The sequence below is a fragment of the Wyeomyia smithii genome, chromosome 1 (genome assembly GCF_029784165.1).
Source record: "Wyeomyia smithii strain HCP4-BCI-WySm-NY-G18 chromosome 1, ASM2978416v1, whole genome shotgun sequence".
In the NCBI taxonomy this organism is placed as follows: Eukaryota; Metazoa; Arthropoda; class Insecta; order Diptera; family Culicidae; genus Wyeomyia; species Wyeomyia smithii.
In genome coordinates this window covers 86,963,071-86,989,885 of record NC_073694.1, presented here as the reverse complement: position 1 = coordinate 86,989,885, position 26,815 = coordinate 86,963,071, and the positions used below count along the sequence as shown (strand labels likewise).

Sequence of the window (26,815 nt, the reverse complement as noted above, 5' to 3'; positions counted from 1 at the left end):
GTATTTCATTCTCAGACAGTTTTTATATAGGTACCACCCAAGGTTTCTGAGCTACAATTCTTTGAATAAAGCCTAGGGTAACGAGGGTATTTTGGCCCACATGCATATTTTGGCCCACCCGGTAACAATTTATGCATTTAATATGATAAATTCAATGAATATTAGAAAAATATGCATGCAGCATTAAATAACACACCTAAAAATCATACTACATTATAATTTTCGGCGAAAAACTGGCTCTAGGTAATGTTATTTTGGAATTAGGAAACCCAAAGTCAAGAGGAAGTGCTAATATACAAGTCAACGTTCGGAAGCTATTGTAACAAATATGTATGCTTTTGATACAATTCGTTGTTGTAGTAACATCAATAAAATGTCATAGAAACAGTTTGTATACTCTAACATGTTGGAAAAAGTTGAAAAAGTGGTTAAACGCATGGCCGAAATATGTTTGCCTCTTTCTGAAGCAAACATATTTTGGCCATGCCAAGTTTTAACATCTCTTTGTTTACCGTTCGGCCGTTGCACGTGAACAAAGAATCAGCTTGTGACAATTTGCAGGTAATTACTTCTTAATTTATCACATTTAACGATGTGAAATTGGATGAGAATGCCTGTCAAACCGCTATAAGCCAAATTATTTCATATTTAGATGCCTAAAATTTACAACAATTCACAGCAGAAGGATGTTCTCCTCAAACCCTCTATTTTTGCTCTAAAAATACCGATAATGATTTTAAATATATTTAGTCCGAACTATTTCCATACACGTTTCTAGATATAAAGGTGGGCCAAAGTAAAAATTTGGTGGACCAAAATATGTTTTTGGTACTTCGTAGAAATTTTGATATTTCTAGGATATTTTTCAATATATTGCATTGTTGAACGGTGCATATTAAAATAGAAACTTAGCTTTTAGTAATGGTGTAATTGAGTGGGTATTTATGTTGAAAAATTGTGTTTGTTTTTAATGAACTGTGCGAACACTTCCCAAAGCTGGCCAAAATACCCCCGTTACCCTATACCAAAACACATGAGCTTTTTTTAAGTTATTCAAACGTGAGTAAAGTTTAATTTAAACCAAGAATGGTCGATATTCGACGTTAGCTCATTTGGCATAGTTTTCATCTTATATACTAAGCGCTGTTATATTATGCTCTAGGAAAAATATGGACAAGCAGAATAATGGTTAATAGCCATAGTGGCCGGTAGTTGCTATTTCGGAGGCCTCAACGATAATTGTTCATCCAGTTGCTTTAGTGGCGCCGACCACTACCAAAGCCGCCACCACCACTGTTATCGACAAAATTGTTCCACGATTTTCAATTTGATTGGTAACCAAGTCGTAAAAGTCGTTATTTTAAAAAATTGTCTTCGACAATGCCGTTCATGGGTGGTGGTCCTTTTATGAATATGAACATACTGTGATTGGCATGGTGGGTGGCACGTTAGATGGCATACTGTTTTTCACCTGCAAAAACAACACATGAAACAGCCATAAGATATGTATTATGACAATCAAATACCGTCTGGAATTATTTTGTATCCTTATCAAAATCAAAGCCCTGTCTGTCTGAAATGCGCCACCAGTCAACACCCAACAAACGAATGGCAGGTTTCGTCAGCAAACCAAACAAGCCGGAATATACTCACAATTTTTTGAGAATGGTAACAATTAGCGGTACATTCCGCTGTAATCAGCTCCTACGGCACTGGTCCCCATAAAACGTTGATATTGGTGTGATCGACGAACTTGGAGGTATTTCAACCGGTGCTGGATCTAAAATGCAAATGTTTTAGTTAAAAGAAAGTAGTTTTTTTTCTATCAAGTTAACCTTTTTGTAATAATTTCGGTGTCGCCAACGGTCCTGCATCCTGATCACTGAAATAGGTCTTTTCACTTATTAGACCTGCCTTGTAAATTTTAATAAGCCATCGTCAATCAGTGATGCAACAATTTTGCTTGTTCGTTGGGTTAAACGTATAAACATTCGCCGTTTTCGTGGGGGAATAATCTAGTATGACGTTTCAACTAAGTTTACTGGCTTAAAGGATATTGCTGATAGCACTAACAAAACGATTCAAATATCCGGCAACGATTTCAGCAAATTTCTTCATCATTCAACACTTCACTAGAAAAGAAACTTTGTCCAATTTATCCGATTTGCTTCACACGAAATAACCAAGACAACCCGCGGCGATGGCGATTCACAACTTTCGATTGCCTTTTCATTTTAGCAAATCGAGTAGCACAAAAGTTTTTTATTTAACAGTTCACTAAAAAACAAATCTTCTTTGGCTTATTCGATAAAAAAAAAACAATTTACATTAAACAGCAGAAAAACGAGAAAAAACTACCGGCGCCGGCGATTCGTAAAGCGATACGTACAGCGATTCGCAACTTTTGACTGACGTTTGCGAACGAGAGCAAAAAGAATACGGATACGCATACGTGCGTAAACAAGAATGACACGTTCGTACGAAAGCAACGATGTTCGAAAGCTCGAATTGGTTAGAACAAATCGGATTCGTATGTGTTCGTATCGCATTCGTACGCCGCTGCTGCTTTCGTACGAAAGCGATACGGCCGTAAACAAGAATAAGGGTGATTGTCTTTTTACTCTACTGTCTGTATCCCGGAAAAGCTCAGTAGCAAGAGACCCTGTGACTGTGGTCCCAGGATCAGCTTACTACTGGGTAATCAGCGGGGCTTCGCGAACAACTGTGCGGACTACATGCACCTTGTTATCCGGGATATTGTGGTATTGAATTTGTATTTAAAAGCAACTAATTGTGTGAAAAACTATTTTATTAAAAGAACTATTTTTAGCGGGAAAATTGAGTATTTTATTTATCTCTTCTATTGTAAGTGTGTATGTGTGTGGGTGTGGGGATGGCTGATGACCGGTACGTACCGCTGCTTAAGTTGACGCTGCTGCTGCTCGGTGTGGGTGACGCTGCTGCCGCTGCTATGGCGTGATGCTCCGCTTCGTTGCTGCTGTGGTTAACGACGGAGGGGTGGGGTGGGCAACAAACGCTGGCTATGCTTTCTCTTCTCGGGTCTTCCCTCGTTGACGTAGATCTACAGACCCAGGACGATACCGGAGTGACCGTGCCGAGAGGGGTAAGTCCTCCTTTGCGGTGATGGCTCTAAGCCAGAGGACTGTCACTGGTATTTTACGGGTTAGACGTAGCGTGCATCCAGGGCTCGCTAGGCCGGTCGTGTGCTGCTTTAACCGTATGCCACGGTCTAAACTACGTTCACTTGGCCAATTACGGGCCGCAACAACTCCTGTTGCCACTGACAACTCGTACAAGAACTCTTCTAATTTTCTAGATTTCAACGTTATGCACACGACTACCAGATACTATCTGACCTAGCATGGCGTTCTCAGCTACCAAGAACCTTATTCGCGCTATTTTATTTTACAATGGCTGCACCATATTTCGCGCTTAGATTATTTTGACACCCATCCGTATAACAGTTTTCCTCCCCTCAACCTTGCTGTCATACTGGAGGGGAGTTGGCTCTTTTACCACCCACTTATACCCACTGTGTATCGTATATATTGTGGAAGTGTGTTGACATTTTTTTAAATATTAATTTGACTAATCCTACTAACCTACTTTAACAATTAATATAAACATTTAATTACATTTTACTAATCCTACTTATAATAACTCTTAAATATTAACGTGAAAGTATGACTAAACATTTGAGCACAAATAAAAATCATACAGGATTCTGTAACCGACGGTTACATCTTAGCGGGTGTATAAATTCAGCTTTACATTTTTTCAGAACGCAGCAAGGAATGCCATCGGGCCCAGGAGCAAACGAAGAACACATTTTATCAATCGCAGCTTCCACTTGCTGGTTGGTTATCAGAAATGAGCTGAAGTCAATGACATCACTGGGGATACTATTTAGAGCTAAGTCGATCTCTGCAGTAGTGGCAGTGGAGCTACGGTAAATCTGCCGACAGTGTTGAGCAAATAGTTCGCACTTCTCAACTGTCGTGTTACCGTGACGATCACCCAAAAACATGTTTTTAGGTAGGCCTTCTTCTTTCCTTTTGCTGTTAACAAACGACCAAAAATTGTGCCGTGTCAAATAAATGTTGTGTGAACAACAAAAAAACGACCAAAAGAGTCGAGGGTTTCGTCTAAGAGAATTCTGCATCCGAAGAGTATACCGTTTGTACATAAAGCGATTATAGATCCGGTAGGATTACTTTGATACCGGGCTTTGATACCGGTCTGCGAGAAGAGACACAATTAACAAATGCATTTTTGATGGCGTTGGTAAAATAAACTATAGCATCATCAAGAGGAGGGTCGCTTTCCAAGAATTGCCAATCAAATTGAGAGATAGTAGTGCTCAGGTTTTCGAAGTCAGCTCTGCGGAAATCTAAACTTGGTTCAGTTGGACAATCCTCGTATTGAACAGGTGCCATTTGATGTACCGTTATACCTAGTGCTGTTTTATTTGTATGTCAAAACATTATGAACATATTTTTTTCCACTAAAAACATTCACCTGCCAAATTTGTTTCCATTTAGTTGATTAGTTCTCGAGATGTGCAGAAATTTGTGTTTCATTTGTATGGAACCCCTCCTTTCCAGAAAAGGGAGGGGCGTTCAACTATTATGGACATATTTGTTACTTCTTGAAACATCCACATGCCAAATTCGGCTTGATTTGCTGGGTTTGTTCTCGAGTTGTGCAGAAATTTATGTTTCATTTGTATGAGACCCCTCCCTTCCAGAAGAGGGAGGGGTCTCAAACTATCATTTTCGAGCCTATATGGATCAGACAGACAGACCGAACTGCATTTTTATATGTATAGATTGCAACATCAATATTTTAGAACCTAAAGAGTGAATATACATTTATTGGATTGAAGCGTTCAAGTAAATCTATTTTCACAAATAAAAGTTTGAATGAGAAAGGCTGGGTCTGGCCGCTAGGTGGATTAATTTAGGCTTTTTTTCCAAGCTAACACTTGCTTACTTTGAATTGTGGAGTTTGTGCTAACGTAAGAACCATATGACACTTAACGATACATTACGCGTTACAAGACACAACACTTACCGTGGAATGGGGTGAAATTGATCAATGGGGTGAAATTGAACACCTGAATATTCGTGATAAAAAAAACTAATCAAAAGATTTTGCCCTTACAACACTGGCAATGTTAACGTGTCCTTAAACGCAACTTTTTCATGATTCACATACCTGTCAAAGTTAACCCTTGCATGGCCGGTGCAATTTTTCATATTTTCGAAAAATTCTTCTAACTCAGTCAAAACTCAATCAAATTTGATCAAACAAGTTTCCAAATAACAAGAAAAAGTATTGAATTTACTCGAAGTAATCTTAGTTGAGGGTTAATCACGTTAAATTCGGAGAAGTGAGTAAAGTTTGATAAAAGCTCAAAAAATGTAATTTTCAACAATGATCATTCCATACCATTAAAGAAATACTGATGAATTCGCAGGATACCACAAAGATTTTAATTTCAGAGCTAGTTTTTGAACTTTTGCAACAAACCGAATTGAAATCAGTCTAACGACGATCAAATAAGAGCAAATTTAGCTACAAGCAGCTCGTGAACCAAAATAAACAAATTTTAACCTGAAATATCGTAATTTTCGTGTCCAAACTTGCTGTAAATAATATTTTTCAGCACATAAATAATCATTAATCTTCAGCATATCAAAAAAAAAAGCACATTGCCAAAAGAATGTATAGATTTCAATGGATCAATTTCACCCCAAATTACCTCATAATACCTCATACAATTATCGAATTTATTTCATGAAGTAGACGATAGAAATGTCACCAATAGCCATAGAGGTTTACTGGAGCACATACCAGTACTTGTTTTAAAACTATACTATTTCGGGAAAAATGTACATGAAGCTAGTTAATTGGAAATTATTATAAAAATTGATCAATTTCACCCCGTTCCATGGTATCGTTCTTACATAAAAAACATATTAAAACTTACCTTGAAGGTCCCGTGTCCAACTGTTGACGATGGTATTCGAAGCATACTCGTCCCAGAGAGAAGAGAGGCTATTTTATCCGGGGGTTGCAACCAGTTGGTCATGTTGAAGAGACTTGACGTTATCGGTGGGTCATCTTCGTTCGTCAATAGCTCAGCAGTGTCGATGATATGAAGGAACTCCATGGCGTTTAAATGTGGTATTTTTCTAACTGTTTTTATAAGTTTCGAATCATCCCAGTCAATAATCTGACCCGGACTCATCGTGTAAACCGCTCCTACTGATTTTTGTGTTACTTCAGGCGAGTTTTCATTTTTCAACGAGTTTGACCAACACAAACAGAAGAATCCTATGAATTTCAAACTGTTCATCAGAGGGAACCTTAAAAACCTGGCAAAAGATACCAGGTCTCGTAAAGTGCTTTAACTTTTGTGTACAACCTTTAGGCCGTGTCGTTTAAGAGTAGACTTAATAGGGTTTGCCACTTTTGGGTAAAACGGTAAACTATTTTTTTCGTTTTCTTTTCTATTGGTTCCAGTGTAATGATTATGTGCTGATACCTCTTTCATTCACTTGTTTTTCTATATTTTATCGGCAAACCCCTTTTCGTATCCGTTTATTTCCGCTTCTTTATAAATACGATACAGTAAACTCAACCTTCTCTAAGGATTTTGTGAAGCCGGTGTGCCAAGGAGTGGTAGCGGTCCGTAGAAGTCTACAGGGTTGCAAATTTTCACTGTCAGTGATAGATTGTCAGTTGACACTGAGAGCTACGAATATCAGTATCAACACGAACGAGCTGAAAGTGATAATTGCTTACAGCTCCAATCAGTTAACAGTGGTAATGCTGGCTTGCAGCATTTCTGTGATTTCTCACACGCTATGTTGCTCTAGCGATGTTTATGCGGTGTAGGATAAAGGTGCCTATCTGCTTCATTGAATTCAAGCAATGGATCGGCTAAGATATATCATTTATATCACTGACACGATTATTGACTGATAATTGACACGGGTGACACTCAATATTAGTTTGAAGAGAGTGAGAGTGATACTGCTGTTGTATCATTTTCATTTTTCTGTGTCGAAATTTCGCAACACTGGAAGTCTATTTTCGGTAAATGACGAACTTCAGTGTCTCGTCTTTTTTTCTGTTTATCAATAAATCCAGAAACGGTAGATTCCCGTCCCCTCCTATTCTATGTTGAATTTTATAGATTCGTGCCGAGTGTTTAGCATTAGGGTGGCAATGCGATGTGTGGAAAAAATGAATTGGAAGAACCGAGCATGTACATTTTGTTTATTCGCCCAAAATAATAACCTGTGCAAAATTTCAGCTTAATCAGACCTGATTTGAGGGTGCCTCGAAGCGCCTAAAATTTCAGTGTTTTGACCCTCGAAAATTAACATTCCTCAAAGAAAATTATTATTAGGATGCCTAATAAACATTAAAATGATTCACATGTGGTTTGGTGATTATTTTTTTTTATTAGGGATGTCCATTTTCGATGGTCAAAACATAAAAAACTTTAAACACTTTGAGGCACCCCTAAATCATGTCCGAAAGAGCTGGAGTTTTACACAGATCATTTTTAGGTCAATAAACAAAATGTACATGGTCGGTGACATGACCATTTTCGCTGCCACCCTATTGAGCATGTTCAATCAGTTCTAGACGGCACTCCTACACCGGTGCGAACACGACTTCGCTTCGAACGTTTCCACAGGTGTGGGCAAAACTTATTGTTTTCTGCGTTGGCTTCAAAGTCGCTCATAAAAAGATTCCCCAAAAAAGGTGAGAGCTTATTCCCCATACTTAATCCAAAATTTTGCTTGTAGAACTTCCCACTGAATGTGAAAAAATTCTGCTTCATACATACCTCAGCCGCCAACCGGTATGCTTATATGTGATTGGCTGGTGCTCGGCATTGTTCCAAATGTCGGTAGAGGCTTCTTAAAGCATTTTCGACAGGTACGCTCGGGAACAAAGCCGCGACATCGAAGCGTACTAAGATCTTGCCTCGTCTTTGTTTAAATCATTCAAGTTGCTCTACGAATTCTACTAATTTTTTCATGCTTTTTCCATGCATTACAGGATATTTCTTTATTTTTTCTATCAGCCAAGATGCCATTTTCTCAGTGGATGTGTGATTGTTTGAGGAAATAGGTCTCATACCAACCGGATTCTTATGAATCTTCCCTACAATTATCTCACAATCAGTGTTTCAGTACAATCAAAGGTTCCTGCGCTACTATGCTTTGAATGTTTTGAAATGATAACCTATGCCAAAGTGCATACGCTCCTTCAGGAAATTAGTCTTGAGCCTGAGAACTTCCTTCACCATTGAAAAATACGCAGTTTAGAATATCAACATGGTGACTTCATGCGGGAAAACTGGCTGAAATGGCCGAATACCTCCTAATATGGATATTTTATGAATAGAGATGACCGAAATGACACAAAAGTTTGAAATAAGCACTAAATTATATTTTGTTATTGAAAAAGTTAATTTTTTTCTAATATATGTTTAAATAAAACTTAAAAATCTTTGAAAGATAACATTCATGAAAGATAACATTCATGAAAAATATTGACTTTATTTCTCCATTTGAATTTCTTTTTCAGAACTTTTATTAAAATAAATGAAAAAGCTCAAACTGCAAACAATAAAAAATATATTGTGAATGTTGGTGTCTCAAAGATAACTTTTCCAGAGATTCAGATGAGTTTTCCTGTAAGCAAACGTAGAAGCGACGAGCCCGGCGAGCAAATTCATTTTGATTATGAAATAAGCATATAAACTATCTTCTTTTTGTTCTATTTGGACAGTATTTTCATTGTGTGAGAAAGGCATTTATTGTCAAAATGATTAAGGTACCCAACTCATGTCAATTTATTTTTTTACTTAGAGTTGTATATTTGACACGGCACGATACCACCTCATGTTTATGTTGGTGTAAATAAACGCTCTTATAAATTAATTATTGAGTGTCAATTTTCTGGAAAATTAGTAAAACCGGATAAGTAAATTAGAATATAACTTATTCTTTGATGTATGTTTGATTTTTCAAGATTTCCGGAAACAGACTTTACTCTTCTATTTTGTCGTCATGATTATACCAATCCTCGCTGAAATTTGAAATTGACATTGCAATTAAAACTGCATGCTAAAACGATTATGATAGCCCTCAAGTTGAGAAAATTTGACAGAGTATAATGAGAATGAGTAACCGTTGAACCCGATTCAAATAACTACATAGATATATAAAACTGTCATTTGAAAAAAATATATAAATTACTTACCACCCTGGTATATTTTCCGGTGCGTCGCAGCGCTGGAGATCTTCGTTGTAAACTAGTCCTTCATCGCAGGTCCCCCCTCTAGGTTCAATACCGTTGAGACATATATAAAACTTTGAACAATCCTCAGGATGTGGAAAATTTGGATGCGTAATTATTTGACCATTTTTATCCATTTTTTTGAATTTTTGTGGACATTGGAATCCATCTTGAAGTTTTTCTGTAGTTATAGAGAAGTGAGTTATTTCGTATCCTAACATATTCATAAAACTTACTGTTGGCGTTGCTGCCGCAGCCTACACGGTTTGCCATGTCTGGCCAAACACATGTACCGGTTTCGAAGTTGAAGTGTAGACCGGCCACACATGTCATTTCCAGTTCGCGACCATTGATACAATTGTAAAACACATTGCATATTGCTGAGTCCGGATGGGGAAAGAAACCGTTTTGTCTAGGACATACTCCAACTGGGTTTGGCTTTTCTGATAAAAAATTTCATCTATTTGTACAAATATTGCACTAGAATACAAATATCGTTACATATTAAACTTACGTAATTCTTTTCTGTTTCCACAGTCAACGTTAAAAACTTGATCGCATTTATTACTTAGTTTACTACTTGGATTGAAAACCAACCCGTCTGGACATAACTTCTCTTTCACGTTTCCGTTGCTGCAGTCATAATATTTATCGCATTGATAAGGATCTTCGAATTGACCTTGCTCACGCGGACAGGTGAACTCGAAATACTCGTCATCATCGGCTGCATCTGTTCAGTACATTACATTGTTATATGAAACTAATTATTATGACAGGTTATGCAAGCGTCGAGTTTACATAATAAACATCTGCATGAAATTTATCTCATAACCAGCTCGTATCATTTCAAACCAACTGCGAACAAGCTGTTTGATCATAGCTAATCTATAATATATATATATATATATATATATATATATATATATATATATATATATATATATATATATATATATATATATATATATATATATATATATATATATATATATATATATATATATATATATATATATATATATATATATATATATATATATATATATATATATATATATATATATATATATATATATATATATATATATATATATATATATATATACAATACATACTGTACTTACTACAAGCGACAATGATAAGAGCAACCAGGAATAGGGATTTGCACATATTGTTCAAATTGACTCCACAGGGATCTCTCTTTCTCTTTCACTACCTTGACACAAATGAGGAGCTACGGACTGGTCACTGCCAGTGATTTTACCAGACTAGCAGTCGCAGCTGATGAGTCTTTTTCTTTTTGTTTATTTGGGCATCCCTTCCTTGTTGAACAAATACATATGCTTGAGCTTGGGTTTACTCTCTTCAAACAAGATTGAAGTAATGATACAGCATGCTACTTAGGTTGAAACTGCAATACTTCGTCAATGTCTTATCATACATAGATTTTCCAAGTTGTATTACATTTTTTCTAAAGATTCAAAAAACTAAGTACTAAAAACTACGTTGTAAAAAATTACAAACTAATCAGCCAAACTGTTGAATCTGGTTTGCTTCTTGAAAACTTTATTTCATTAATTTTCAAAATACTCTTCCAAAGCCTGACACGTTTGAACATTACAAATGTATTGAAAATCGGTAGTACCATAGACATGTTTTAAATTCATTGAAAAAAAAAGAGAGAAAAAGAGAAACAAACAACAAGAACGATTAGTTACACAATCTTTTGATAGAACTTGTAAAGGTTCTACGACACTTTTAAAAAAATCAAAATATCTACAATACTTTTCAACAACGTAACGGATTTCGACGAAAACTAATTCAGCTTTTTGATTAGAAGGAATTCCATGTAAAATAGGTAAATGAGAAAACATAAGACTTATTGATTTCTATGAAACCTTGTATTTGCATTCGATTAGAGATTACGTGTCGTTTTCCTGGTGTTTATTAAAATCCTTCATTCAAAGCATTTTTTGATTTTTTAAATTTTATTCATGAAAAATGTTATTTAAAAAAATTTGAAATTTGCGATATTGCGATTTCTTCTAGAAAAGTATAGCAATCACTGGCAAAATCGAAGGTTTAAGAATGTTCCAAAGGGCCGAATGGCATACAGTGACATGCGTTCGTTTAGACGCACCATGTTTTTCATAGGTTTTTCTTTCAAAACTAATTGGATTTTGAATGTCATCACATATTTTTATTTGTTATCATAAACTAAAACAAACAGCGTCATTTCTTCAAAAAAGGTGCACTTGATAGAATAAAAAAATGCGAAAAATTGAAAATAAGCTGATGCATCCGTTAAGACGCGCCTCAAGTCAACGTAGTAAAAGTTCAAATTTTCTGAGTCAATCAGTTGGCTAATACTTTGTAGCTCCTCCCTTATTCTCTTCTGGGCATTGAATTGACAAGGTTATGGCGAGTATATACAGAGATTTATTGCCAGCATGAACGTATGCATGATTCAAGGTCGTTTATTGTGTACGTAAACTCTTGCAGCCAATATACCTCAGAGATTCTCGATCGGGTTGCCATCCGGACTACGTGCAGGTCAATCAAGTTAAAGGTTTAAAATTAGTTTATTTGACACGGCACGATACATTTTCTGTTTTACTGAGCCAAGTACAATTCGTATTAATTCTACGTTAGCAGGGAAAAGAGGGAGGCCTTTTATTTATTCTCGCGGCCGACTACGAGCTAGTGGGGATTTAAGGTGAGAGAAGGGAAATACAATTCTTGCTTAAAACTAATTAAGATATACGATCTATTTGTGTTTCGACTGGTGTTCTTTTTTGTTTTTTAAACATAGATTTAGGCTCTTCGTGTTCGTGTCTCCAGCGTCGTATACGGGTATTCTGACAAATAGACAAAAGAATATTAAATTTTAATGTCAGTCTTTTTCAAATAACAGTACAGTTGTGTCATGTACTGGAGATCACCGCTTCCCAGAATGTCTCTAACGGGTACGTTTGGTTGTTTTTCTCGGGCCCGGAGGGAATCTATAAGCTCGGACCTAACATCACAGAATTCGGCACACGACCAAACAACATGCTCGATGTCATGGTAGCCATCGCCACAAACGCAGTGATTACTGTCTACAAGCCCTATACGAAAGAGATGCGTGTTTAACGTGTAGTGATTGGACATAAGTCTGGACATCACACGAATGAAGTCCCGACCGACATCCAACCCCTTGAACCATGCTTTCGTCGATACCTTAGGAAAAATGGAATGTAGCCACCGTCCCAGTTCATCTGAGTTCCATGATGATTGCCAACTGTTGAGTGTTCTCTGACGCAAAATGCTATAAAATTCATCATAAGCAATTGGTCTCTCATAAAAATCGCCATCAATAGCACCCACCTTAGCTAAAGAATCAGCCTTTTCGTTACCCGGAATCGAGCAATGAGAAGGGACCCACGCTAAGGTAACCCGGTAATTTTTATCTGTTAAAGCACTTAAAACCCGCCGTATTTTCCCCAGGAAATACGGGGTGTGCTTCACAGGCTTCATTGATCGCATAGCCTCAATGGCACTGAGACTATCTGTGAAGATGAAGTAGTGGTCTATGGGTAGGGTTTCGATGATTCCAAGCAAGTACTGAATAGCAGCAAGTTCTGCGACGTACACGGAAGCAGGAGCATCGAGTTTGTAGGAGGCGGTAAAATTTTCGTGGAAAACACTGAAGCCAGTGGACTCATCTAGATTAGATCCGTCAGTGTAAAACCTTTTATCATAACTAACATGTTTAAACTTATTGGAAAAAATCTTAGGGATCTCTTGGGGTCGCAATTGATCCGTGATACCAGAAATGTTTTGTTTCATGGTGGTGTCGAAGAATATAGCATTATTAGAAGTATCTAAAAGTGCGACATTGGAGGAATCGTATGAAGAAGGATTAATATCTTGAGCCATATAGTCAAAATATAAAGTCATAAATCTGGATTGAGATTGAAGGTCGACCAACCTCTCGAAATTTTCAATTACTAATGGGTTCATAACTGTGCATCGAATTAGCAACCGGTAAGAGAGATTCCAAAAACGATGTTTCAACGGAAGAATACCCGCTAACACTTCAAGACTCATCGTATGGGTCGACTGCATGCAACCCAAGGCAATACGCAAACAACGATATTGTATTCTTTCTGGTTTCAAAAATATGCGTGTTCGCAGCGGAGCGAAAGCAGAAACAACCGTACTTAAGAACTGACAGTATTGTTGTTTGGTATAACCTCAGAAGGTCTCCTGGGTGGGCTCCCCACCAGGTTCTGGTAATCGTACGAAGAAAATTAATCCTCTGTTGGCATTTTCGTGTCAGATACCTAATATGACAAGCCCAGGTGCATTTAGAGTCGAACCAGACCCCGAGATATTTAGCGACTAAAACCTGAGAGTTCGTTTTACCCGTTAGTACGAGCTGCAGCTGAGCTGGGTTTTGCTTCCTAGAAAAAACGACCAACTCAGTTTTCTCCGGAGAGAATTCGATACCCAGCTTAAGAGCTCATTCAGACAAATTGTCTAAGGTATCTTGCAATGGTCCTTGCAGATCGCTAGCCTCGCTACCAGTAATGGATACAACGCTATCGTCTGCAAGTTGCCTTAGCGTGCATGAATTTGCAAGACATTCATCGATGTCATTGACGTAAAAATTATATCAGAGAGGACTTAAACATGAGCCCTGGGGAAGGCCCATGTAACTAATTCGGGAAGTTGTCGAATCACCACGTGAGAAATACATAGGCTTTTCTGACAACCAGTTGAGCAAAAAGTTATTCAAATTTGGTGAAAGTCCCTGCGAATGAAGTTTCGCGCTTAAAACTTCTACAGAGACAGAGTCAAAAGCCCCCTTAATATCCAAGAACGCAGAAGCCATTTGCTCTTTCCGAGCAAATGCGAGTTGAATTTCAGTAGAAAGCAACGCTAGGCAATCGTTCGTCCCTTTGCCCCGGCGAAAGCCAAATTGAGTATCTGAAAGTAAACCGTTTGTTTCGACCCATTTGTCTAACCGTAAGAGGATCATTTTCTCCATTAATTTCCGGAGGCAAGAGAGCATCGCAATCGGCCTATATGAATTGTGATCAGAGGCAGGTTTCCCGGGTTTCCCAATAGCAATGACTTTTACCTCCCTCCAGTCATGCGGAACAATATTTAGCTCAAGAAGCTTGTTGAACAAATTCAACAAGCGTCTTTTTGCAGAGTCGGGTAGATTCTTCAACAGGTTGAATTTTATTCTATCTAACCCTGGAGCCTTATTGTTGCACGACAGGAGAGCCATTGAAAATTCCAACATCGAAAATGGAGGCTCTTCCGTAGTTACTATAAACGCGTCACGAAAGGTTTTCTGTTCCGGTACAGAGTCCGGACAGACCTTTTTGGCAAAATCGAGTATCCAGCGATCTGAATACTCCTCACTCTCATTCGAAACGTCACGGTTCCGCATGCGCCTGGCGGTATCCCAAAGAGTGCTCATCGCTGTTTCCCTCGACAACGCGTTTACGAACCGCCGCCAGTACCCGCGTTTTTTCGCCTTTACTAAGCTCTTCATCTGCCTGCCCAGTGCCTCGTACTTTCGAAGCAGGTTGACAGTGCCGTACTCCCGGTAGTCCTTATACGCCGCGGACCTTCGCGCGTACAGCTCAGAGCACTCTTTGTCCCACCATTTGTTGGGAGGGTGCTGTCTAATCGTTACCCCGGGTATCGGTTTCGTCTGAGCTTGAGTCGCGGCGTCGATTATCAAGCCAGCTAGGAACGCGTATTCTTCCTCCGGAGGAAGTTCCTCGTAAGTCTCGACAGATTCCGCTATAATAGACTCATAACGCTTCCAATCAATATTACGTGTGAGGTCGTAGGAAATATTGATTGGGTTCGGGGGAGTTGAACCATTAGCAATTGATGTAACGATTGGAAGATGATCACTACCGTGGGGATCGTTGATTACTTTCCACTGGCAATCTAACGCTAGTGATGTCGAGCAGAGGGATAGGTCAAGCACGCTTTCACGTGCTGGAGGATTAGGTACACGTGTCGCTTCCCCAGTATTCAAAAGTGTCATATTGAAGTCGTCGATCAAGTTACAAATTAAAGAAGATCGGTTGTCGTCGTACAGCGACCCCCATAGCGAACAGTGAGGGTTAAAATCTCCCAAAATCATAAAAGGTGCGGGAAGCAATTCTGCTATATCAAGGAGTTGCTTCTGTTCAATCCGCGCGGATGGGGGAATATATAACGAAACAAGGCAAAGGTCTTTTCCATTCAAATTCTTTTGAATGGCAACGACTTCAATATTCGAGATCGAGGGGAGGTCGATTCTGAAAAAAGAATAGCACTTTTTGATCCCTAAAAGTACCCCTCCACCGTGTGAGTCTCGATCTCGACGATAATGTTAAAATCGTGGAAATCGAGTTGATCGTTCGAATTGAGAAAGGTTTCACAGAGCGCGAATGCGTCACAATTGTATGTATTCATCAAATGAGAAAATAAATCGAATTTGGGGATGATACTTCTGCAATTCCACTGTAATACAGTGAAAAAATTCCTAACCTCTTTCGCCGAATTAGTCATCGAAAGATATAATAGCTGAAATGAGGGGCCAAGTTGCTGCTAGTTGCTTCAAAAAGGTTTTCACTGTAGGAAGAAGGGCAAGAAGAATATTTTGTAGGGGATCTGGTATGTTGAATGTTTTAAATATCCAGTTCACAATATCAGAAAATTTTATGAACCCTGTTTCTTTTTTATCTTCTGATCGAGAAATGGGTGCACGAGGGGTTTTTGGTGCCCCAGGAAGCAGTGGGTACTCCTGGTTTGATTTGAAATTAAAACCGGGGGGTACTTGCTTCGGTTTTTCTTCACCGCTTCCTTTTTGTGTTGTTTTATTGGTCATTCCGCTAGGGGTTATCTTACGACCTTTGCGAGAAAGATTAAGAGAGTTGAGCATTCTCCTCTTCCTAGATCCCTCTGGCAAGGCATAGGAACACCCTTCGACGGGATCGTCAGATGTACCCTCATCAGTTGGCAAGAAGGAAAAGATGTTTCCTGTCAAGGGTGGCTCAGCTCTCTTAAGCATTTCTGCAAAAGAGCGCTTTGATCGTTCCTTAAGGGAACGCTTAATTTTTTCCTCGCGCTGTTTGTACGCGGGACATGCCGGAAGGTCATGCCGAGTTCCCTCGCAATACAGACACTTTTCAGTATCCCCACTGCAAGCGGTCTCAGCATGATTGCCTCCGCACTTGCTGCAGCGTGCCTTGTTGCAGCAGTAGGTGGCTGTGTGACCTAACTGCTTGCAGTTTTGGCAATGCATGACCCGCGGTACGAACAGGCGTACGGGTAGACGAACCCTGTCCAAGCGGACGTAGTTCGGCAGCGCGGATCCGGCGAATGTTACTCGGAAGGAATCCGAAGGGAGGAATTTCTTCTTCCCTTTTTCGATGGATACTGAATGCAATTGCTTGCAATCCAGTATCTTTACACTTTGCATCAAGGGGTTTTTAAAACAGCCAACTCCATGACGCAAAATGTCATCGACAGTGAGATTCCCCTCGGTAACCACACCGTCGATTTCTACATCCTTGGCAGGGATGTACACGCGGTACTCTCTCGTGAAGAGCTCGTAGCCAGCAATTTCGTTTGCTTGCTTCAAGCTACTCACGACAACTCGCAGTTTGTTCGGCCTCACCTTCGTAATCTCGGTTACGGCCGAAAAATGTTTTGCCAGGTCTTTGCCAATTTGAATAATATTCAATGGCTTCTTTATGGGCCGGAAAAAAACAACGTAGGGACCGCCAGCGGCATCTGGGTAAGCTTTTACCCGTACTTCCGGTACTCTTGGTACAGGACTTGGCAAAGGGGAGGGCACAGGCGAAGGTAGGGGTGAGCTGATGGGAGAAATTTCAATTTCTTCCCCGTTTGTTTCCACCTCCAGGATAAGTTGCACCTGCATGTCGTCCATTTTGCGGGAGCGTTACGCTCTACCGCACACAAACGATAAATATTCCAATATGGGGGGGGGGGGGGTTCAAGTAGTTGATATTAAATTTTAAAAACAATTTTTCAATCTACAATGGATCAAATATAAAAAAAGACAGTAATACTAATACTAATAACAATAGTAATAAAAATAATAATAATAATTGTAGTAATAATAATAATAATAACAATTATAATAATATCAATAATAATATTAATAATAATATTATAACATAGTAATAATATTGATAATTATAGTAAAAATTCTAAATGTTATACTTCACCGAACGTCTAAGTCACGACCTCACGGCTGATAGTTGGATTAATCGAGTGTCTCCGCAGAACAAACAATGACGATCCAGCTTCGTGTTGTGACACAGTGGCCGTATCTTACACGCGACCTTGTAGATGCCACTTGTAGTTGACTTCCACTCGCTCGATCGTATGGTGGTCCGTGCTGCTAGCGGGGTAACAGCGGTGCGGGAGAATTATTCTTGCTGATATATCAGCTGCGTATCGAATCACTGGCGGGGTAGCCTGCCCCTACCAGTGTGCAGATGTTTCTGCCGATATACAACAGGCTATTGTTATCGCGCAACACAAGAACTAATCGACAAAAAAACACCCGTACGATAACTCGTGTATTGTTATTTTGCGAACTCAAACGGAGATAAACAATTTGCGTCTAATCGAGACGAAAGCAAAACAACGAATGAGGTCAATCAAGTACGGCGATGTCTTTTTCAGAAAACCATGCCTTGGTTTATCGGGAGAAATGAATAGTATCGTTGTCTTGCTGAAATACAACAGGTTCATCCATATAATCGTCCAAGTATGGAACCAAAACGTCTTCCAGAAACTCATAGTAGTTGCGGGAATTCATTTTGTTGGTGATTCAGCAGATAGGAAGCTTTTCGTCATAAGAAAATCTTCCCCAAACCATAACCGTTCCTCTACTAAAATTTCGTTTAGATCAAGTGACATTAAATTCCGGCAAGTAGTGCAGTGTGTGTGAGTGTGTGTATGTGTGTATGTGTGCATGTGTGTGTATGTGTGTATGTGTGTGTATGTGTGTATGTGTGTGTGGTTTTAAATGAACGGGCCACCTAAAAAACCCTTAGCTTTCGAATTTTATAAAGATTGGACGCGAGGTTCAAAAGTTATGGAAAGAAACGTGTTCTGGAGACTATTTAGTCTCACTCATGTTTCTCAGAGATGGCAGGATCGATTTTCATTAAATCAGTATCGTATGGAAGGTCTAGCTGCCCCACAAGATCCCATTGATTCTAATTTTGGAAACGGGCTATTACTTTGCCTGTTATGTTTAAAAATGTGTAATCCAGCTTTGAAAAGAAACATATTTCGAAGACTCTTTAGAGCAAGATCGCGTTAAATGACCTATGGTCTAAAATCGACCATTTTTGCTTTGAATGAAATTTTGCACACGTATTTGGCTTAGCAAACTGAGCATTTTTCACAGATGAAGAGATTTTTTACCGTTGGTTGTATAGAAAAACCGTCTGAGAATGAGTTGTAGGGAATTAAAAATGCATCATAACAAAAATATACACTGTACAAAAAAAAATTTCTTGACCAAAAAATATTAAAGATGATGATGATGATGATGTAGGTCCCGCCTCTTACCCGTACAAAGATTTATCTATTAGATAATTAGTTATTACTTCAATTAAACCAGAAAGCAAAAAAACGTTTTGGTTTTGTCAATACAGATATAATATCCTCCATAATATTCCAATGCTTAAACGGCAGTATTACTGAATAGAGCGGGGGCCTAGTGTTGTTGGTAACGTCTCCGCCAACCACGCTCGACGCCTGGGTTCGAATCCCACCGCCGACATAGGTGTCGATGGTTGTGAGGTGGCGTGATCCACTCACAACCAACCCAACTGGTCTAGATTCAATCCTAGCCGACACCGGAAGATTTTCTGAGGCGAAAAATCTCTGGGATCACGCCTTCCATCGCATGAGGAAGTAAAGCCGTTGGCGCCGGTCCGTTGATAAACGGGTCGTGAGTTAGGGTCCTGGGTGTGGAGTCGCCTCCCTGGGCGTCGGTGATTGGCCACAACAGTGGCGGAACTAGACCGACGGAAAATAAGCGAGAATAAAAAAAAAAAAAAGTATTACTGAATAGAAAAAAATTTAAACACAAATTTCTAAGCCGTTCTACGACCAAGATTGCCAAGTTCTAATTATTTTACTACTTTCAATCAATTGGACATTATTCACATCTGAATTAAGCCAACACCCAATCAGCTAAATTGCTACAGTCCCAACAAGGCCATTCCCGCCGAACTCAGCAAGCAAAGCACAAGTAAACCGTGAACTTAACATGAGACTCATGAGGATGTCCCCATCTAGGGAAGGCTAGAAAATTTCCAACCCGAAAAAGTCCTAGAACAGCTAGGAATTTCAACATCCAAAGACAATCAAAAGTTTCATAGTTTTCCCGAGTAATCCGACGTATGTCCAGAACTACTTAAAAGTCTATTGTGTCACAAAAACTCAATTTTCATAACATACATCAGAGCAAAATCATTTCAAATCGCCTGGAAATACGTGAAAATTTAATCGACCATTTTTGATTTGAATGAAACTTTGCACACTTATTTGGCTTAGCAAACTGAGCATTTTTCACAGGTGGAGAGATTTTTTACACCCATGAGTTACATTCTAAAAGGGCGTATGCCTTTTGGCACAGGTTTTATTCGAAGCATTGTAGCCCACAAACCGTTGGTTGTATAGAAAAACTGTCTGAAATATAAAAATAAATATAAATATAAAAAAATATACACTGTACAAAAAAAAATTTTTTTGACCAAAAAAAATTAAAAATAAACATTAAATTTCAATTTAAAAACAAAAGTTGAATTTTTTTTTATTTATTTTTTTTTTAAAGAAACTTGACGTTATTACGCAACTTTTAAAAAAATGTCCAGGATGGAGAAATGAAAACTAATTTTTTCATGGTAGATGAATTTTTTTATGAAAATTCTAATTCAAACATTTTTCAAAATATTTGTATTCTGATGATTTCAAAAGATGCAAAAAGTCATTTTAAATCAAAAAGCTCTTGGTAGTAAACATTCTAAAGGCATTAGTTTTCGAGTTATTTCTAATTTAAGCTCGAAAAATTATAATTATTTAGGAATATACACGTTTTTCTTAATTTGTCCATGGTTCTCCAGCAAAAACCATACGTTTATTGGAATGCTTGATCAAAAATATACAATTCATTCTTTGACAACAAAACGATTGGGCGAACGGTTCTCAGGGAAAGAGTTAAATGTTCTAAGTGATATTAATATATATATATATATATATATATATATATATATATATATATATATATATATATATATATATATATATATATATATATATATATATATATATATATATATATATATATATATATATATATATATATATATATATATATATATATATATATATATATATATATATATATATATATATATATATATATATTAATCAAATATTTATTTTCGAGTTTTATTATCTTAGGAACATGTTTTGCCTTTCTCCTAGAAAGGTATAGCAATCACTGGAAAAACCAAAGGTATAAAAGTGGTCCCAATGGCCGAATGTCATATACCACTCGACCCCTTTCGACGAACTGAGCATTTTCTGTATGTATGTATGTATGTGTGTATGTGTGTATGTGTGTGTGTGTGTGTGTGTGTGTGTGTGTGTGTGTGTGTATGTATGTGCAACTTTTTTTCTCGCTCACTTTTCTCAGAGATGGCTGGACCGATTTTCATGAAGTTAATTGCAAGAGAGAGGTCTAGTTGCGCCATAGGTTGCTATTGAATTTCATTGTAATCGGATTTTTAGTTTAGAGGTTATGTATCAAAATGTAAAAATCATGAAACATCAATATCTCAGAAACCACACAACCGATTTCAATGAAATTGGTTTCAAATGATCGGGCTGTCTCCAGAATCCTAAACTTTTAAATTTCGTTATGGTTGAACATATGGTTCAAAAGTTATGTAAAGAAAAGTTATCCTAAGGTTATTTAAACTCACTCATTTTTCTCAGAGATAATTGAACCGATTTTCACAAAATTAGTGTCAAATGAAAGGTCTAGTTGCCCTTATAGGTTGCTATTGAATTTCATTGCAATCGGATAGTAACTTTTTCCGTTGTTCGTAAAAATGTGAAATCACATAATGAAAGTAAACATATTGACTTTCTCCTAACGATCACTGGAAACTTTTTTTCTCACTCACTTTTCTCAGCGATGGCTGAACCGATTTCAATGAAATTAATGGCAAATGAAAGGTCTAGTTGCCCTATAAGATCCTATTGAATTTTATTGTAATCAGATTTCTAGTTTAGAGGTTATGTATCAAAATGTAAAAATCACGAAACATCAATATCTCAGAAACTGCACAACCGATTTGAACAAAATTGGTTTCAAATGAACGGGCTACCTAAAAACCCTTAACTTTTGAATTTTGTGGTTCAGAAGTTATGGAAAGTAACGTGTTCTGGATACTATTTAATCTCACTCATGTTTTTCTTTCAGCGTGTAGCGGGAATGGTAATCTAACAAATAGATAGAAGAGTTTCATATTTTAATACCAGCGTGTTTTATGAACACGTATAGCTGTGTCTTGTACTGGAGATCACCGCTTCCCAGAATGTCTCTAACGGGTACGTTCGGTTGTTTTCCTCGGGCTCGAAGGGAATCTATAAGCTCAGACTTAACACCACAGTATTCGGTACACGACCAAACAACATGCTCGATGTCATGGTAGCCATCGCCACAAACGCAGTGATTACTGTCTACAAGCCCTATACGAAAGAGATGCGTGTTTAACGTATAGTGATTGGACATAAGTCTGGACATCACGCGAATGAAGTCCCGACCTACATCCAACCCCTTGAACCATGCTTTCGTCGATACCTTAGGAAAAATGGAATGTAGCCACCGTCCCAGTTCATCTGAGTTCCATGATGATTGCCAACTGTTGAGTGTTCTCTGACGCAAAATGCTATAAAATTCGTCATAAGCAATTGGTCTTTCATAAATATCGCCGTCAATAGCACCCACCTTAGCTAAAGAGTCAGCCTTTTCGTTACCCGGAATCGAGCAATGAGAAGGGACCCACGCTAAGGTAACCCGGTAATTTTTATCTGTTAAAGCACTTAAAAACCGCCGTATTTTCCCCAGGAAATACGGGGTGTGCTTCACAGGCTTCATTGATCGCAGAGCCTCAATGGCACTGAGACTATCTGTGAAGATGAAGTAGTGGTCTATGGGTAGGGTTTCGATGATTCCAAGAGAGTACTGAATAGCAGCAAGTTCTGCGACGTACACGGAAGCAGGAGCATCGAGTTTGTAGGACGCGGTAAAATTTTCGTGGAAAACACCGAAGCCAGTGGACTCATCTAGATTAGATCCGTCAGTGTAAAACCTTTTATCATAACTAACATGTTTAAACTTATTGGAAAAAATCTTGGGGTCGCAATTGATCCGGGATACCAGAAATGTCTTGTTTCATGGTGGTGTCGAAGAATATAGCATTATTAGAAGTAGCTAAAAGTGCGACATTGGAGGAATCGTATGAAGAAAGATTAATATCTTGAGCCATATAGTCAAAATATAAAGTCATAAATCTGGATTGAGATTGAAGGTCGACCAACCTCTCGAAATTTTCAATTACTAATGGGTTCATAACTGTGCATCGAATTAGCAACCGGTAAGAGAGATTCCAAAAACGATGTTTCAACGGAAGAATACCCGCTAACACTTCAAGACTCATCGTATGGGTCGACTGCATGCAACCCAAGGCAATACGCAAACAACGATATTGTATTCTCTCTAATTTTATAATGTGCGTGTTCGCGGCGGAGCGAAAGCAGAAACAGCCGTACTCAAGAACTGACAATATCGTTGTTTGGTATAACCTTAGAAGGTCTCCTGGGTGAGCACCTCACCAAGTTCCGGTAATCGTACGAAGAAAATTAATCCTCTGTTGGCATTTTCGTGTCAGATACCTAATATGACAAGCCCAGGTGCATTTAGAGTCGAACCAGACCCCGAGATATTTAGCGACTAAAACCTGAGAGATCGTTTTACCCGTTAGTAGGAGCTGCAGCTGAGCTGGGTTATGCTTCCTAGAAAAAACGACCAGCTCAGTTTTCTCCGGAGAGAATTCGATACCCAGCTTAAGAGCCCATTCAGACAAATTGTCTAAGGTATCTTGCAATGGTCCTTGCAGATCGCTAGCCTTGCCACCAGTAATGGATACAACGCTATCGTCTGCAAGTTGCCTTAGCGTGCATGAATTTGCAAGACATTCATCGATGTCATTGACGTAAAAATTATATAAGAGAGGACTTAAACATGAGCCCTGGGGGAGGCCCATGTAACTAATTCGGAAAGTTGTCGAATCGCCATGTGAGAAATACATATGCTTTTCTGACAACAAATTGAGCAAAGAGTTATTCAAATTTGGTGAAAGTCCCTCTAATGAAGTTTCGCGCTTAAAACTTCTACAGAGACAGAGTCAAAAGCCCCCTTAATATCCATGAACGCAGAAGCCATTTGCTCTTTTCGAGCAAAGGCTAGTTGAATTTCAGTAGAAAGCAACGCTAGGCAATCGTTCGTCCCTTTGCCCCGGCGAAAGCCAAATTGAGTATCTGAAAGTAACCCGTTTGTTTCGACCCATTTGTCTAACCGTAAGAGGATCATTTTCTCCATTAATTTCCGGAGGCAAGAGAGCATCGCAATCGGCCTATATGAATTGTGATCAGAGGCAGGTTTCCCGGGTTTCCGAATAGCAATGACTTTTACCTCCCTCCAGTCATGCGGAACAATATTTAGCTCAAGAAACTTGTTGAACAAATTCAACAAGCGTCTTTTTGCAGAGTCGGGTAGATTCTTCAACAGGTTGAATTTTATTCTATCTAACCCTGGAGCCTTATTGTTGCACGACAGGAGAGCCATTGAAAATTCCAACATCGAAAATGGAGGCTCTTCCGTAGTTACTAATAACGCGTCGCGAAAGGTTTTCTGTTCCGGTACAGAGTCTGGACAGACCTTTTTGGCAAAATCGAGTATCCAGCGATCTGAATACTCCTCACTTTCATTCGAAACTTCACGGTTCCGCATGCGCCTGGCGGTATCCCAAAGAGTGCTCATCGCTGTTTCCCTGGACAACGCGTTTACGAACCGCCGCCAGTACCCGCGTTTTTTCGCCTTTACTAAGCTCTTCATCTGCCTGCCCAGTGCCTCGTACTTTCGAAGCAGGTTGACAGTGCCGTACTCCCGGTAGTCCTTATACGCCGCGGACCTTCGCGCGTACAGCTCAGAGCACTCTTTGTCCCACCATTTGTTGGGAGGGCGCTGTCTAATCGTTACCCCGGGTATCGGTTTCGTCTGAGCTTGAGTCGCGGCGTCGATTATCAAGCCAGCTAAGAACGCGTATTCTTCCTCCGGAGGAAGTTTCTCGTGAGTCTCGATAGATTGCGCTATAATAGACTCATAACACTTCCAATCAATATAACGTGTAAGGTCGTAGGAAATATTGATTGGGTTCGGGGGAGTTGAACCATTAGCAATTGATATAACGATTGGAAGATGATCACTACCGTGGGGATCGTTGATTACTTTCCACCGGCAATCTAACGCTAGTGATGTCGAGCAAAGGGATAGGTCAAGCACGCTTTCACGTGCTGGAGGATTAGGTACACGTGTCGCTTCCCCAGTATTCAAAACTGTCATATTGAAGTCGTCGATCAAGTTACAGATTAAAGAAGATCGGTTGTCGTCGTACAGCGACCCCCATAGCGAACAGTGAGAATTAAAATCTCCCAATATCAAAAAAGGCGCGGGAAGCAACTATGCTATATCAGTGAGATGCTTCTGTTCAATCCGCGCGGATGGAGGCATATATAACGAAACAAGGCATAGGTCTTTTCCATTCATATTCGTTTGAATGGCAACGACTTCAATATTCGAGATCGAGGGGAGGTCGATTCGGAAGAAGGAATAGCACTTTTTAATCCCTAAAAGTACCCCTCCACCGTGTGAGTCTCGATCTCGGCGAATAATGTTAAAATCGTGGAAATCGAGTTGATCGTTTGAATTGAGAAAGGTTTCACAGAGCGCAAATGCGTCACAATTGTATGTATTTATTAAATGAGAAAATAGATCGAATTTGGGGATGATACTTCTGCAATTCCACTGTAATACAGTGATAAAATTCCTAACCTCTTTCGCCGTATTAGTCATCGAAAGATATGATAGCTGAAATGAGGGGCCAAGTTGCTGCTAGTTGCATCAAAAAGGTTTTCACTGTAGGAAGAAGGGCAAGAAGAATATTTTGTAGGGGATCTGGTATGTTGAATGTTTTAAATATCCAGTCCACAATATCAGAAAATTTTATGAACCCTGTTTCTTTTTTATCTTCTGATCGAGAAATGGGTGCACGAGGGGTTTTTGGTGCCCCAGGAAGCGGCGGGTACTCCTGGTTTGATTTAAAATTAAAACCGGGAGGTACTTGATTCGGTTTTTCTTCACCGCTTCCTTTTTGTGTTGGCTTATTGGTCATTCCGCTAGGGGTTATCTTACGACCTTTGCGAGAAAGATTAGGAGAGTTGATCATTCTCCTCTTCCTAGATCCTTCTGGCATGGCATAAGAACACCCTTCGACGGGATCGTCAGATGTACCCTCATCGGTTGGCAAAAAGGAAAAGATGTTTCCTGTCGAGGGTGGCTCAGCACTCTTCAGCATTTCTGCGAAAGAGCGCTTTGATCGTTCCTTGAGGGAACGCTTTATTTTTTCCTCGCGCTGTTTGTACGCGGGACACGCCGAAAGGTCATGCCGAGTTCCCTCGCAGTAAAGACACTTTTCAGTATCCTCACTGCAAGCGGTCTCAGCATGATTGCCTCCGCACTTGCTGCAGCGTGCCTTGTTGCAGCAGTAGGTGGCTGTATGACCTAACTGCTTGCAGTTTTGGCAATGCATGACCCGCGGTACGAACAGGCGTACAGGCAGACGAACCCTGTCCAAAGAGATGTAGTTCGGCAGTGCGGATCCGGCGAATGTTACACGGAAGGAATCCGAAGGGAAGAATTTCTTCTTCCCTTCTTCGATGGATACTGAATGCAATTGCTTGACATCCAGTATCTTTACATCTTGAATCAGGGGGTTCTTGAAGCAGCCAACCCCGTGACGCAAAATGTCATCGACCGTGAGGCTTCCTTCGGTAACCACACCGTCGATCTCCACGTCCTTGGCAGGGATGTACACGCGGTACTCTCTCGTGAAGAGCTCGTAGCTAGCAATTGCGTTTGCTTGCTTCAAGCTACTCACAACAACTCGCAGTTTGTTCGGTCTAACCTTTGTAATTTCGGTTACGTCCGAAAACTGTTTTGCCAGGTCCTTGCCGATTTGAATTATATTTAGAGGCTTCTTTATGGGCCTGAAGTAAACTACGAACGGAC

The 26,815-nt window shown here is 39.2% G+C and overlaps 1 protein-coding gene and 1 long non-coding RNA gene across 3 annotated transcripts; both read right to left on the bottom strand.

Moving 5' to 3' along the window:
• Nucleotides 1-14: 14 nt before the first annotated feature.
• Nucleotides 15-2,386, bottom strand: LOC129726319 (uncharacterized). Its single transcript, XR_008728321.1, has 3 exons — nt 1,836-2,386; nt 1,527-1,780; nt 15-1,471 (listed from the first exon to the last, which is right to left on the bottom strand). It is a non-coding gene; the product is annotated as an uncharacterized LOC129726319 (long non-coding RNA).
• A 6,449-nt stretch (nt 2,387-8,835) lies between these two features.
• LOC129723776 (protein obstructor-E-like) lies at nt 8,836-10,633 on the bottom strand. Of its 2 annotated transcripts, none has more exons than XM_055678194.1 (5): nt 10,464-10,609; nt 9,863-10,078; nt 9,585-9,791; nt 9,313-9,529; nt 8,836-9,138 (listed from the first exon to the last, which is right to left on the bottom strand). In XM_055678194.1, the coding sequence occupies exons 1-5, from the start codon at nt 10,516-10,518 to the stop codon at nt 9,099-9,101; spliced, it is 735 nt and encodes a 244-aa protein (XP_055534169.1). In that variant the 5' UTR covers nt 10,519-10,609; the 3' UTR covers nt 8,836-9,098. The 2 variants fall into 2 exon arrangements, with proteins under 2 accessions (XP_055534169.1, XP_055534177.1); XM_055678202.1 differs by having other exon boundaries at nt 8,838-9,138; nt 10,473-10,633.
• Nucleotides 10,634-26,815: the final 16,182 nt, after the last annotated feature.